Source organism: Mandrillus leucophaeus, unplaced genomic scaffold, assembly GCF_000951045.1.
Source record: "Mandrillus leucophaeus isolate KB7577 unplaced genomic scaffold, Mleu.le_1.0 Scaffold69, whole genome shotgun sequence".
In the NCBI taxonomy this organism is placed as follows: domain Eukaryota; kingdom Metazoa; phylum Chordata; class Mammalia; order Primates; family Cercopithecidae; genus Mandrillus; species Mandrillus leucophaeus.
The window spans coordinates 4,135,326-4,148,407 of NW_012107474.1; the positions used below are offsets into that span (position 1 = coordinate 4,135,326).

Genomic DNA, 13,082 nt, shown 5'->3' on the forward strand with positions numbered 1-13,082 from the left:
AGCTCATCATTGCTCTGCCACTTAAGAAAATTTAGCACTCGATGCGCTTATATTTCCAAATGTTTCCAATGCGAGAACTGTGTCTGCAGCTGCTATGTACGTTGTGCCATCTCCCTTCCTTCCCTGGGGCTGCTTCAGGAATGGCGGTTCGTGCTGATGCCAAACAGTGTGCAGGTGGTGTTACTTACACCGCCAGGCTTCTGTCCCCACTGTGGACAGCCCTGTCCTCCCATGCACTGGAAAGGACACTGGCTGAAGTGGGATCTGATGGACCTTCGTGTGTTCTGAGTGTATTCACTGTCTTGCTGGTGGGGTTGGCAATTTCAGGAGTGCGGCGGGTGAAGCGAGAGGACCTGGAGGCCGGCGGGGAGAACCTGGTCCGCTACAAGAAGGAGCCTTCCGGGTGCCCGGTGTGTGGCAAGGTAACGCTCGCGGTCCGCATCGGAAGCTGAGATGGAAAGCACATCATCTTCTTCAGTTAAGACTCTATGAGCTGTACTTACACAGTATTGCAGGGAAGATTTGGGGGGTAACGATGGGTGCTCAGGTTGTCTTAAACTGGTGTCGACCCATTTTAAACACTTGCCATTTGGATTTCTTTGGCACCTAAGATGGGTTTCCAGTGAGTGGGCTGAGAAAGAAGGGTTCTTCCTGGACAGCCTCTTTTCCTCTTTGCCATGATTTTCCACCTGAGCTACTCCCTGGCTTCCGCCCTCTTGTATAGCATCGTTCAGACAGTGACCTTGTGGTCAGGACTGGGGCACAATGAATGAGGATGCAGGGAGATCCAGTGGCTTTATTTTGCCTGTCACGCCGGTCTCCTCTGTGCAGTGGATGGCTGGCGTTCTGTAAGTTAGAGCGTGACCGATCCCATGGCAGGTGTCCCAGGCACGTTCAGTGGATGCCCGGCGCTGCCCAAGTGAGGAAAGGGTGATGTCATCCACGGGAGCACATCCATCCGAGGGCTGCGCAGTGAGGGGACCATCCTGGCACTAGCAAGGGATTCCCACACCTGGCTGCTGGGTGGAGATGCAGGATCCTAAACATCCAGCAAACACGCTGCCCCTCCCGGGAGAGCCCAGGGCCCACACCGTGGCACTCACAGCTGTCAGGCTGCCATGGCCCCAAGTTCTGTGCATAAGCACCTTGGTTGTGACTGGAGGTGACATCACTTCTTCGTTACTTAGCTTTCACTCAGGCGACTATAAGATGGCATCTGTGCTCAGAGGCCTAGGAACTGTCTGTAACAGGATGCAAAGCTCATGCTGCAGAGTAACGGTTCTGAGCGGCTCCCAAGTGGGCTCTGGGCCCAGCAGCTCCAGCATGTCGCTCAGGTGGCTTTCGGAGCCGCTGATTGGAGGATGCCTCAGCCACAAACGGCTCACATGAGCCCCAGAGCGATGCTCCTCCAGCGTTTCAGCAGCTGGGAGCACAGGCCCCCGCAGGAAGCCCAGTCACCGTCCCGCTGTCCTGCCTTCCAGCATGCAGTACCATCACTGAGCTTTTGACCTTTTAAAGAGAAAACAGAAATCTCAGTTTTTATATGAAGTTTCCTGATTTTTTTCAAACCACAGAGCGAGCCTGAGCAAATGAGTGAGCAGGTCGGTGTGGCTGGGGGTCCAGGTGACGCTCCGGACTGCGGGCTGGAGGGGCAGGGCTGGGGTAGAGCAGGTGAGTTGGAGCACCTTTGCGAGCTGGGCCAGCTGTGCACAGGCCACAGGTGGGCGAAGCCTGTGCCCCTTGTTCCCCGTCCCTGGTCTTTCTGCCCACTGACCTCTGCCCCTTGGGGGGTACTGGCCCCAAGTGCCTTCCATGCTGTTGAGAGATCGTATGTGCAAAACCAGCTCGGTGCCTGACATCCAAACACGTTTTTATTCTGTGCAGTGTTTATTGAATACCCACTGAGGGTTGAGGTACGTAGTGAAATAGCCTGTAGTTTGGATGACTGAATTATTTTTGTTTCCAGTTATTTCTCGTCTTCAGCCCAGTCTGTCTGTAAAGACCATGACACCTGCAGACTCTGTCCTCTCCTGCTCACCTTTCACCCTGTCGCATTGCCCCACCTAGTGTCCCTGGGATGGGGCACAGTGCTGTCAGCCCTTAAGTCATCTGCACATCTTGGAAGGAGATGTTGCCTGGAGATGCCGGCATCTTCTCCCTAGCGAATCACTCATTCCTTTTCATTTATCTATTGCGTTCTTTTCTTGAGAATGTGGGCATCAGGTGAGCTCTAGGAGGTCACACCCCGGGTTACTTGGCCACTGGGAATGGCTATCCAGATAGAGGCCCGCAGAGCCTTGTGGGGTGCTGAGGTTTCTAGGGCCCTCGCAGTGGTCTCAGCCGCCAGCCTTGTCCACTGCTCTGTGCCAGTGGGGCCACATCTGTCATGTGGACCACGGTATTCCCAGTGCCCAGCCCAGCCCTGGTCACAGAGGTGACCCCCTGGGATGGGTATTGGATGAATGGGTGCATCTCCATACCCGTCATGCCAGAGCAAGAAATCAGGGACATTGTGAATGTGCATGAAACATGGTATAAAAGCCAATGGGGTAACTAGCTTTCTTCTTTGATATCTACTTTCAGAAAATTGCAGGTATTTCTGTGACTTACTGGTTCCTTGATAGTCCACCCTAGGGGAATATTTACATGAGCTAAAAAAATGGAGCTGAACTAACGTTTATAATAAAGACTAGCAAATGGTCAATTTTCTATTGTAACATAAGCACCTGTTTACATAATTCAGTGTGTAACCCTTATCCTGGCATCAGTGATTATTTGTATCTCTCGCACACTGAGGAACTGTTGAGACCAATGCCTGGAGCACAGTGTTGTGCTTCTGTCCCGGGTTGTGGTTTCCCTGGAGGAGCCTGGTGGAGAGGCTCCTGCCCATCATGAGACGCCGCAGCCCCTCACCATGCGGCTCCTCTGCCCACAGGTGTTCTCCTGCCGGAGCAATATGAATAAGCACCTGCTTACCCACGGCGACAAGAAGTACACCTGTGAGATCTGCGGGCGCAAGTTCTTCCGCGTGGACGTGCTCAGGGACCACATCCACGTCCACTTCAAGGTGTCGATCGCGTGCTGCCCTCACCCAGGCATGCTCATGGCAGGCCCCCGGGCCAGTGTCTGTCACAGTCAGCTCAGGCTTCCATAGCAGAATTCTGCAGGCGGGCCAGCTTCTGGGCAGACATGTGCTGCTCGCGGTTCTGGAGGCTGGACGTCAAGGCCCCCGTAGATTCAGTGTCTGGCGAGGCTCACTTCCTGGTTCATAGATGGCACCTTCTGTGTCCTCACATGGTAGAAGGGTAGGGATCTCTTCTATAAGGGCCTGAATCCCACTCTGTTTGTTTTTTGAGACGCAGTCTCACTCCGTCACCCAGGCTGGAGTACAATGGCAAGATCTCACTGCATCCTCCACCTCCTGGGTTCAAGCAAGTCTCCCGCCTCAGCCTCCCAAGTAGCTGGGACTACAAGCACCCGCCATAATGCCCAGCTAATTTTTGTAGTTTTAGTAGAGACAGGGTTTCACCATGTTGGCCAGGCTGGTCTTGAACTCCTGAGCTCAGGTGATCCGCCTGTCTCAGCCTCTCAAACTGCTGCGATTACAGGCATAAGCCACCATGCCCCACCCCAAATCCCATTCTTGAGGGCTCCAGCCTCATGACCTAATGACTTCCCAGAGGCCCTGCTTCCTGATACCATTTCCTGGTGGGTTAGGATTCAACATGGGAATTTGGGAGGGTTCAAGTATTCAGACTATAGTAGCGTCCCCAAATAGTTGACAACTAGCCACATTTCATCTCTCCAAAATGAATTCTGTGACTGCGTTGGCCTCACTTCCTGTGGCCCAGCTGCCAGGCCCAGCTTCCCCGCCGTGGCTGCTTCCCATCCTGGACCTGGCATTTGCATCCCTCCCCGCTTTTGAGGAAAGGGAGGAACAGAGCGGAAGCTCTGGGAGCAGGGAGGACTTGGGGTGTGAAGGGTGGGAGAAGCACTGATCAAGAACTGAAGAAGTAACGGGTGGTATGGGAGACCCACTCAGGGGACTCCCCAGCAGTGCCTGGCCCTGGGCGCAGATTGAGATCATGCTGGGCGCATGTGAGAGGTAGCCACGGGTGGCGTGGAGAGCGAGGGCGGCTCTGGTGTTTAGGTGGGGACCCCTGGGGACAAGCTGGGATGGACTGGGGCATAAGTGTGGCTCGTTAGGGCCGTCATGGGCATCACAGAGGTATTTCTTCTGCATCTGGGGAAATGATTGCTTGTCCCTGGGGTATAGGTAACTGAGTGAAGCATCTGCTGCACTGTTAGAAACCGGAAGTGTTGGCTGTTTTCCAGGACATCGCTTTGATGGATGACCACCAGAGGGAGGAGTTTATCGGTAAGATCGGGATCTCCTCAGAAGAAAACGACGACAATTCTGACGAGAGCGCGGACTCAGAGCCTCACAAGTACAGCTGCAAGCGGTGCCAGGTATGGCAGGTCTGCCCCGCAGCGCCTGGGTGGTCTGGAAAGGAACGTGGTAGTTTCAAGGCTGCAGGCCCCACACAGCAGGTGCCTTTGTGGATCTTGGAAGCAGCCCTCCCTCCCCAAAGGCTCAGGCCAGTGGTCCTACTGCAGACTGGGTGCCTGTCCATCACCTGTGCGTGGGAAGGCCAGCCCATGCCACCTCGGTGCTCAGGGATGGCCTATGTGGGTCTCACAGGCACACTCCAGGAACTTGCCTTGTGACACGGTTCAGGCACACACACGAAGTGTGGGGGTCAGACTCCTAGAAGGTGGCTGTAGTGGCTGCAGGCTGGGGCACCTCTCCCCTCTCCCTTTCTCCTCCCCCTCCTCCTCCCCGCTCAGGCCTGAAGCCCTCACAAGGCCTCCCCCGTGCATGGAAGGGGCTCGTCAAAAAGGAGAGTGGTTTGTTTCCGAGGAGAACCGTGCTGAGTTTTGGGCATAAGGCCTTATGGCTTCAGAAAAGTTCCCCATCAAGCCTCTGAGAGTCCCTTCTGCCCTGGCATGAGCCGTGGGTCCTCAGGGCGTGTCGGGTGCCCTGGTTTGTGGACACAACCTCATTAGCTAAGAGGACCAGGGAGCTCATGCGGGTGTCAGCAGTGCCCCGTCCACCCGGCCTGCAGCTCACCTTTGGCCGGGGGAAGGAGTACCTGAAGCACATCATGGAGGTGCACAAGGAGAAGGGCTACGGCTGCAGCATCTGCAACCGCCGCTTTGCGCTGAAGGCCACCTACCACGCCCACATGGTCATCCACCGCGAAAACCTGCCGGACCCCAACGTGCAAAAGTGAGGCCTGGTTGGGGGCTCCTGGGTTGTGCCAGGAGGGAGGGGACATGCTTCCTTGCAAAGAGACACACGTTTTAAGGAGCCATTTGTAGCTTCGAACAAGTGATATCCTCTGGGTGCCAGGGCTAGGGGGCAGCAGGGCTGGGGGCAGCAGGGCCGAGGGGCGGCAGGGCCGAGGGGCAGCAGGGCCAGGGTTTATCCTGTGCTTCCACATAGTCTCCTGGCACCAGCTGGCCATGTTACAGGAAAATAGCAGGGTTCCTGCCCTGCCTACAGAATGACCCAAAATGCTTTTTCCTGCAGCAATTAGGTTTCATTAATGCCAGGCCACATCTGACATACAGCCCATAACCCAAGCAGTCTGCTGAGTGAGTGACTAAACAGTCCCGTCCAGGGGTGCTAACGAAGAACCACAGCCGGCACAGCCTAAAAACAGACACTTACCATCTTCAGTCCTGGAGGCGGGAGCTCAGGGGTCATGGTGGCAGCAGGGCCGCCACCTCTGACACTTCTCTCCTTGGCCTGTAAATGCCTTCCTCTCCCTGTGTCCTCATAGGGCCGTCCCACTCTGCATGTCTGTGCCCAATCTCATCTTCTTATAAGGACACTGGTCAGATTGGTCAGGGACCACCCTGATGGCCTCTTTTCCATGTAATCACCTCAGCAAAGACCCCATCTCCAAACATAGTCACATTCTGAAGTGCCAGGGTTAAGACTTCGATGTAGGAATTGGGGGGGTTAAGATTCAACCCGTGGCAGAGGCTCAAATATTTGCTGCTTTTATCATCCCCGTGGCACCTTGTTGCCTCATCTTTGCGGAGGAAGGTGCTGGGGAGAGCGCCCTCGCTGCCATGGAGCCCCAAGGCTGTGCAGCCATCCTGAGCTTGTCTCTGGTTTCAGGTACATCCACCCCTGCGAGATCTGTGGACGGATCTTCAACAGCATAGGGAACCTGGAGCGCCACAAACTCATCCACACAGGTGCGTGTCTGTCAGGATGTGGGGCCCCACATCCTACATCCCACATATTCTACACACAGAGCCGTCGCACCTTGCCTCCCCCGTGCCTTCCTCTGTTTCTCCATCTTTTCCCGTCCTTATCAGCCCTGCACTCAGAGCCCAGTGCCCCCTGCCCCCTTACCCCTGCAGGTCCTCAGGGATCTACTCCAGCCATAGCACCCCCGGGAGGGCTCTGGGGAGGCTGCTGAAGAGGCGACCCCATCCCTGTCACTGCACTTCCAGCTGTGGGGGAGGCTGGGCCCCTCTCCTTGGTACGTCCTTTTTGCGGCCACCGCAGATCAGAGCTCCTCGGCTCTGAGTTGCGGATTGCCTGTGTTCTCAGGTGTGAAGAGCCACGCCTGCGAGCAGTGTGGGAAGTCCTTCGCCAGGAAGGACATGCTGAAGGAGCACATGCGTGTGCATGACAACGTCCGCGAGTACCTGTGCGCTGAGTGTGGGAAAGGTGGGTGCAGGTGCGGGGGCCACGGGCCAGGCTCAGCCAGGCCGCCCAGCTGCAGGACTCTGGAAGGGGACATGACTGAGAACTGGCACATCGACCATAGTGTGAGAGGCATTGCCAGAGTGTGGCCCTGGAAGCCCATAGGCTTCAGTCACTCACTTAAAAGGAAAGAAGGACTCGAGGCAGGATTTAAATCAGTAATCTGCAAGAAAAATCAAGTAGTCCAGAAAGCAGAAAGATGTGATAAATTTAAAGGCAGAAACAAATCATTTTAAAAGTAGGAAAACAATGCAGGATCTAATTGTTTAAAGTACAGAATGATTCTCAAAACCACCACAGGGTCAGAAAGTAGATGCAAAACCCTTAGCGTATTCACTACGCAGACTAGAATTGGCTGTGTGGTGAGAGAGGAATTCACCACGGCCGAGGAATCTTCATTGTAATGACAGAACATTCATTAATAACAAACCTAGTAAATAAAATGTCTCAAATTAGTAAGCAAAATAGAAATATAATTCCAGTGCATGTCATAATTGTAACCCATTCCTGTTTGTTTTGAAAAACAACTTCCTAAAAGTTTTGGAGCAGCAGGTCTGTCTTGGGCTGTGTCAGACGACCCTGCCCATGCTGTCATGGTGACAGTGTGAAGGAAACACAGGAGCCCGATGAACTGCACTCACCGGATGACCCCTGTAAGCCCCGGTAGAATAACGCTGCATGTCAAAGCCTAAAAGAACTGCCTGCAGGAAAGGCCAGAAGCGGGATATTTCCTTTCCCCACTTCCTGGCCCTCGGTTCCTCGCCTCAGAGGCCAGCGCAGGCTCTTGCCCCTCCTCCAGGGTAACTTTGCGCAAGGACGGCACGTGGGTGGTAAAAAGCAGCGCATGCACCTCACCAAGACGTATTTTTAAAACAATACAGACGGCTCTAGAAGGTGGTGGTGTTACTCTCCCCTCACATCCCAGCCAGTCCTCGCAGAGCCACTGAGGTGGTTTCTCTGAACGGAATGTTGGTAGCAGTGTCTGCCTGCCTTAGGGAGAGGCTGGCTTGCTCTTTGTCCCCGTCTGCCTTAAGCTCCCAGCTCCTTTCACCACCTCTGCTTCCCTTTCCTCCCCAATGCCCCAAGAAATAAAATGTTTAACACACTGTGGTGAGCCTGGCTGGAGGGGTCCTGAGTAGCGTGTAGAGACAGGAGGGCCAGAGGTGAGGGCTTATTCAGGGCCAGGCCTCTTAGGCAGAGAGGAGCCACACTTGGGTCCCCTGCAGGTCCCCAAATGCCACCAGGTGCCCTGGGAGGTGAGGGGTGTGGGATAAAGCCACATTTTATAATGATGTAGAGATTTTAGTGTTTGAAATGTGTTATTTAGTTGCATGGTTTTTTAAAATGAATTCTGAATAGTTGAAATAAGATGCTGGCATTAATACATTAGTTGCCAGATTTATTTTACATAATACCAAATTTCAGTATTATCTTGTTGTCATGTAACAGTTGCTAGTACATACTAGCACATGCTTGTGCTTATTTGATACTTTGCTTTTTTTTTTTTTTTTAACTTGAAAATACATCTTGGAGATCTTTTTATATCAGAACATGTAAATATTACCTGATTTTATTTTTCAAACCCTTGGTACGATTCCACCATGTGGATTCATATAACCAGACCCTTTATTTATAGTTTCTGGTTGTCTTTTTATAGTCATTATTAGTGTTCCTAGAAACAGTGTCGCATATTATTTACATTTTTTTCTCCATGAAGCTCTAGCCCTGACCAGGGACTTAAGTGTTGGGGACCAGGTGGGAGGCTGTTAGAAGTCGTGAGAGCCTGTCACCAGCAAGCAAGGGCGGGGGCCCAGCCAGTAGGTTTTCTGCATGTGTGGAGGAAAACATGTTCAGAATCACATCATGGGCCTTGAAATACTCAGGAATGATCCGCAAGAACTTAGTGTGGCCGGTGAGAATATGACACCAGGTGTTGAAAGCTATACAAAAGGCATGCCTTGTTTGGGTTTGGAAATTTTAAGTATTTAAAAAACGTCAGTTTTCCCCATGGTAATTTGTAAACAGATTGAATCACAATCCCAGTAGAGCAAGCTTCACTCTCTGTGTGGCACTTGTGTTTATTTTGAAACTGTTGGCAGATTGTTAAATGGAAGGAAAAACGTTACTGTCACCAACGCTGGCTGTGGTGGGGAGGTCAGAAGGTGGAGATGCCATCTCTTCTGTATTTCTGGTTTTTCTATGACTGTGTATTAGTTCTGAAATTTGGAATATGTTCATTTCAGAAGCAGGAAGAGGAAGGTGCTGGGGTCTGGGTGTGTCAGCAATGACCGGCACTCCTCTTTTTTTAATCAGAAAGATGAAAAGTAACTTTTCCAGGTGCAATCACTCTGCGGTCATTGGTAATAGGCCTGCAGGTGCCGTCCCCACCCGAGGGCAGGAGCCCTGCAGCTGTGTGTGCTGGTGGCGTGGCTTCATCGCGGGGCGTTTGCTCCCCCTGCTGGCCCAGCCACACAGTTTTCTCTTAGCCAGGGAGGTCTTCTGGCCTGGCCTCGCAGGAGCTGGTGGACCGTCACCCCTGCATCTGGTGAGGGTGGAATTGGAGAACCATTCACCAGCTTACAACAGAGCTGTGTTCAGGCTCGGTAGTTCTTCCCCAGATGTGGAGGGAACATGGTGGCCTGGGAATGCAGGCTGCCCACTGCCCTGGGCAGGCACAGTGAAGGCTCCTCCTTGGGGTGGGGGAGGCTGCCTCTGGGCTGGGTCTCCCTGTGCCCTGGTGCGTGTCAGCCTCCCGGGCAGGTGTACCAGGCCTCCCTTGCCCATGTCCCTGTGGAGGGCTTTGTACAGTACTGTCCCTGCCAGCCCCCTGCGCCCTCTGACTCAGCCCCTATGCCAGGGCCATCCTCTCTTCACTGGCTGCATAAGTGAGGCTTTGGAGTATTTCACCTTCTTAGATTGGCTTCTTAAAGGTAGACTGAAAACCACTTTTGAAACCATCTAGTGTCTGAATCCTAATCATCACTCATATTGTCAAGGTTGAAGGAAACCCTTAGTCATACTTATATAAATCTATCTCACCAAATTCTCCTGCTAGGTTGCCACTGGCACGCAGGGAAGTTTACCCATAGCCCCTGGTGTTGCTCGCCTTTTCGGGGCTCGGCCAGGCCCTGGCAGGAGTGAGTGCACCTGATGTCACAGTCTCTCCTGGCCTCTGGGCACAGTCACTTCCCAGGTCTCACTGCTAGTGGACTGACCGGGACCCTCGGGGGCCGGCCCACGCCCTCACCGGTACTGCCGATGTCTGTGCCTGCCCCAAGGTCTCGGGCATGGGCCCCCAGGTGGGCTGCATGGGGGTGTGGCTGCCTCTGACTCGCTGTGTCCTCGAAGGTATGAAGACCAAGCACGCACTGCGCCACCACATGAAGCTGCACAAGGGCATCAAGGAGTACGAGTGCAAAGAGTGTCACCGCAGGTTCGCGCAGAAGGTCAACATGCTGAAGCACTGCAAACGGCACACGGGTGAGTCCGAGGCCTGGGCCGCACCAGCCACGGCACTCACTGCATAGGGAAGCCAGGTGGGCCCGTGGGGGAAGAGACACACCTCGAGACCCTGCCTCTTTGTGACTCCCAGTGAGTGCCTGGTTCCCCAAGGGAGCTTCCTGGGGCCATGGTGAGCGGCCATGTGTCTCAAAAGGTCCCCCCTCCCCCCCCGCCTTCTCAACCGCAGTGCATGCTGCACAGCTCACCTCAGGCATTGGGAGACTGGTCAGTCCTTAAATGTCCCTCCCATTCAGCTGTTTCTCCCACAGGAATGTGCATAAGAAATAGCGACCAGACAAGGGCCAGGGATGTGCATGCAAGGTTGCTTGTCATCTTTTGTGTTAGGGAAGGTGCCGGAAGGTCAGATCTGTAGCCTCAGTAGGGCAATGGCCAAGCCATAGTGCACCCAGAAGAGAGCAAGGCATCCCTTGCATGGCACACACCACCATACCCAGCTCATTATTTTAGTTTTGTAGAGACGGGGTCTCGCCATGTTGCCCAGGCTGCTCTTGAACTCCTGGACTCAAGCAATCTTCCTCTGGCCTCCCAAAGTGCTGGGATCACAGGCATGAGCCACCGTGCCCAACATCAGCTCTCATTTGAATTAGTCAAGTTTTGAAGAATCACATTTATTTTGTCTGAGCACGGCAGTTCTGTTCTCTCTTATGCTTGGCCCATCTGTGCCCTCCTTGCCATTGGTCCTGATTTCAGTTGCTGTTTCCTCTCTCGTTGTATCACGTGCTGCCTAAGAGCTTCCTGGACTAAGGGAGGTGTGGATACATTAATGCTTTAAAGAAATTCCCATCGTTTTTCTCTGTGGGTTCCGCTCTCTGTGTTCTCAGACAGCCTTTCCCACATTTCATGATTTTTTTGATATGAAATGTCACCATGGAAGCATAAACTTTCCAAGCCACACTTTGCCGGCTGAGGCTGGAGATGAGCGTTCATTGTCTACTGTTTTCTTGCAATTCACCTTCTCCTGAAGGTTCTGCAGTTCCTAGGACATGTCAGGGAGAAGACTGATGTGGACTTATAACACTCTTAAACATAAGAAGTTATGTGCACCATTCTCTGCAGGGATTAAAGATTTCATGTGTGAATTGTGTGGGAAGACATTCAGCGAGAGGAACACGATGGAGACCCACAAGCTTATCCACACAGGTAAGCAGGCACAGCCTGAAGGAGCCTTCGGGGCTGCATGCGGCAGGCTGCCGGGGCTGTCTGAGTGCCTGCGGGGGTGGAAACAACTTATCTAGATGGTTCCAGAACATTTAGTGGTGTCTTGGCTTCACGGTGGCCCCTTGGCCTCTAAAGATCAGCCCACCACAGCTGTCAAGTATCGCTTCTTGAATTTTCTCATATTGGTGCAGTGATGCAGCTGCTGCCGGCAGTGCTCCCCAAGGGACAGAGGCTCTGAGCTCACGTGTGCTCGGGGACCAGCACCGGCTCTCTCAGGATGGGCAGGGCGTGACAGGCTTCTTGCCTCGTGCAGCAGGCCAGGGTCATTGGGATGGCTGCACTGGTGACCTGTGTCTTCCTTTCTACGTGCATGTGTGTCTGTGTGTGTGTGAAAAGTGGGCAAGCAGTGGACGTGCTCCGTGTGCGACAAGAAGTACGTGACCGAATACATGCTGCAGAAGCACGTTCAGCTCACACACGACAAGGTGGAGGCGCAGAGCTGCCAGCTGTGCGGGACGAAGGTGTCCACCAGGGCCTCCATGAGCAGACACATGCGGCGCAAGCACCCCGAGGTAAGCTGGTGGCTGTGCCCCCTCCGTGCCCCGCCAGTGGGCCATGCACCAGACACCCCCACGCTGGCACATGGCCCACCTCCCTCTGCAGACCCCAAGTACTGGAGGCGGGGCCTGAGTCTTAGGTGCCTCTGTGACTGACACTGTCTGCCACCACATAGGAGGCGCTTAGTGAGTGCCTGGGAGAGGTTAGGAGAGCCTCAGGCGGACCTTTGCTAAGGTTATAAATTACATCCTCCCTGAAATTATGGTAAGATGGAAGCACAGCCCTGCCACTCCCCCAGTTCTTCCCACTCACGGAACTAAATATGCAAAATGGGGGCCCCATGTGGTGTTGGGGCCGAGTATGACACTGAGGATGGGGAGGGGGAATTGTACAGATGCAGGCAGAGCCCAACTGCCCTGAAAGCCTGCTCCACAGGAAGGGCCGGGATGTTCCATAATTAAATGTGCTTTAAGAAGGAGTACCCTGAAAAACCAAACCAGGGGAAAACTTGGTTGTCAGGTCACAGAAAGGAGTAGACTCTCAGCGTAAAAGCAGCAAAAGGAGTTGTGAACACAGGTTTGACTCCATAAGCACTCAGAACAAATACGGGCCAAAGGAAAAATGAAAAATCTGGACTGGGTGCAGTGGCTCACGCCTGTAATCCCAGCACTTTGGGAGGCCAAGGCAAGTGAATCATGAGGTCAAGAGATCGAGACCAGCCTGGCCAACATAGTGAAACCCCGTCTCTACTAAAAATACAAAAATTAGCTGGGCATGGTGGCCGGAGCCTGTAGTCCCAGCTACTCGCGAGGCTGAGGCAGGAGAATTGCTTCAACCTGGGAGGCGGAGGTTGCAGTGAGCTGCTGAGATTGCACCACTGCACTCCAGCCTGGGTGACAGAGTGAGACTCTGTCTCAAAAAAAAATAATAAATCTGTATAGGCCGTGACGGTCTTAGGCAGATAGACCCTGTTAACATTAGCGATAACATGCACTGGCTGAGAAACACGCAAGGCGCACTCAGGGTGTACACGGAGAAGGGAGCTCATGCAGGAAGA

General features: G+C 53.5%; 1 protein-coding gene across 3 annotated transcripts in view; it reads left to right on the forward strand.

The window, feature by feature from the left end:
• Nucleotides 1-13,082, forward strand: part of PRDM15 (PR domain containing 15) — a 75,129-nt gene that overhangs the window by 44,768 nt on the left and 17,279 nt on the right. For all 3 annotated transcript variants that reach the window (XR_001008496.1, XM_012002586.1, XM_012002587.1), the window contains 8 exons: nucleotides 2,936-3,067; nucleotides 4,336-4,470; nucleotides 5,127-5,290; nucleotides 6,191-6,270; nucleotides 6,632-6,751; nucleotides 10,136-10,267; nucleotides 11,366-11,449; nucleotides 11,864-12,039. Coding sequence is in view for 2 of the 3 variants with exons in the window: in XM_012002586.1 (XP_011857976.1) it covers nucleotides 2,936-3,067; nucleotides 4,336-4,470; nucleotides 5,127-5,290; nucleotides 6,191-6,270; nucleotides 6,632-6,751; nucleotides 10,136-10,267; nucleotides 11,366-11,449; nucleotides 11,864-12,039 (1,023 nt within the window). In the remaining variant the exon portion in view is untranslated. The remainder of the gene's footprint in view (nucleotides 1-2,935; nucleotides 3,068-4,335; nucleotides 4,471-5,126; nucleotides 5,291-6,190; nucleotides 6,271-6,631; nucleotides 6,752-10,135; nucleotides 10,268-11,365; nucleotides 11,450-11,863; nucleotides 12,040-13,082) is intronic.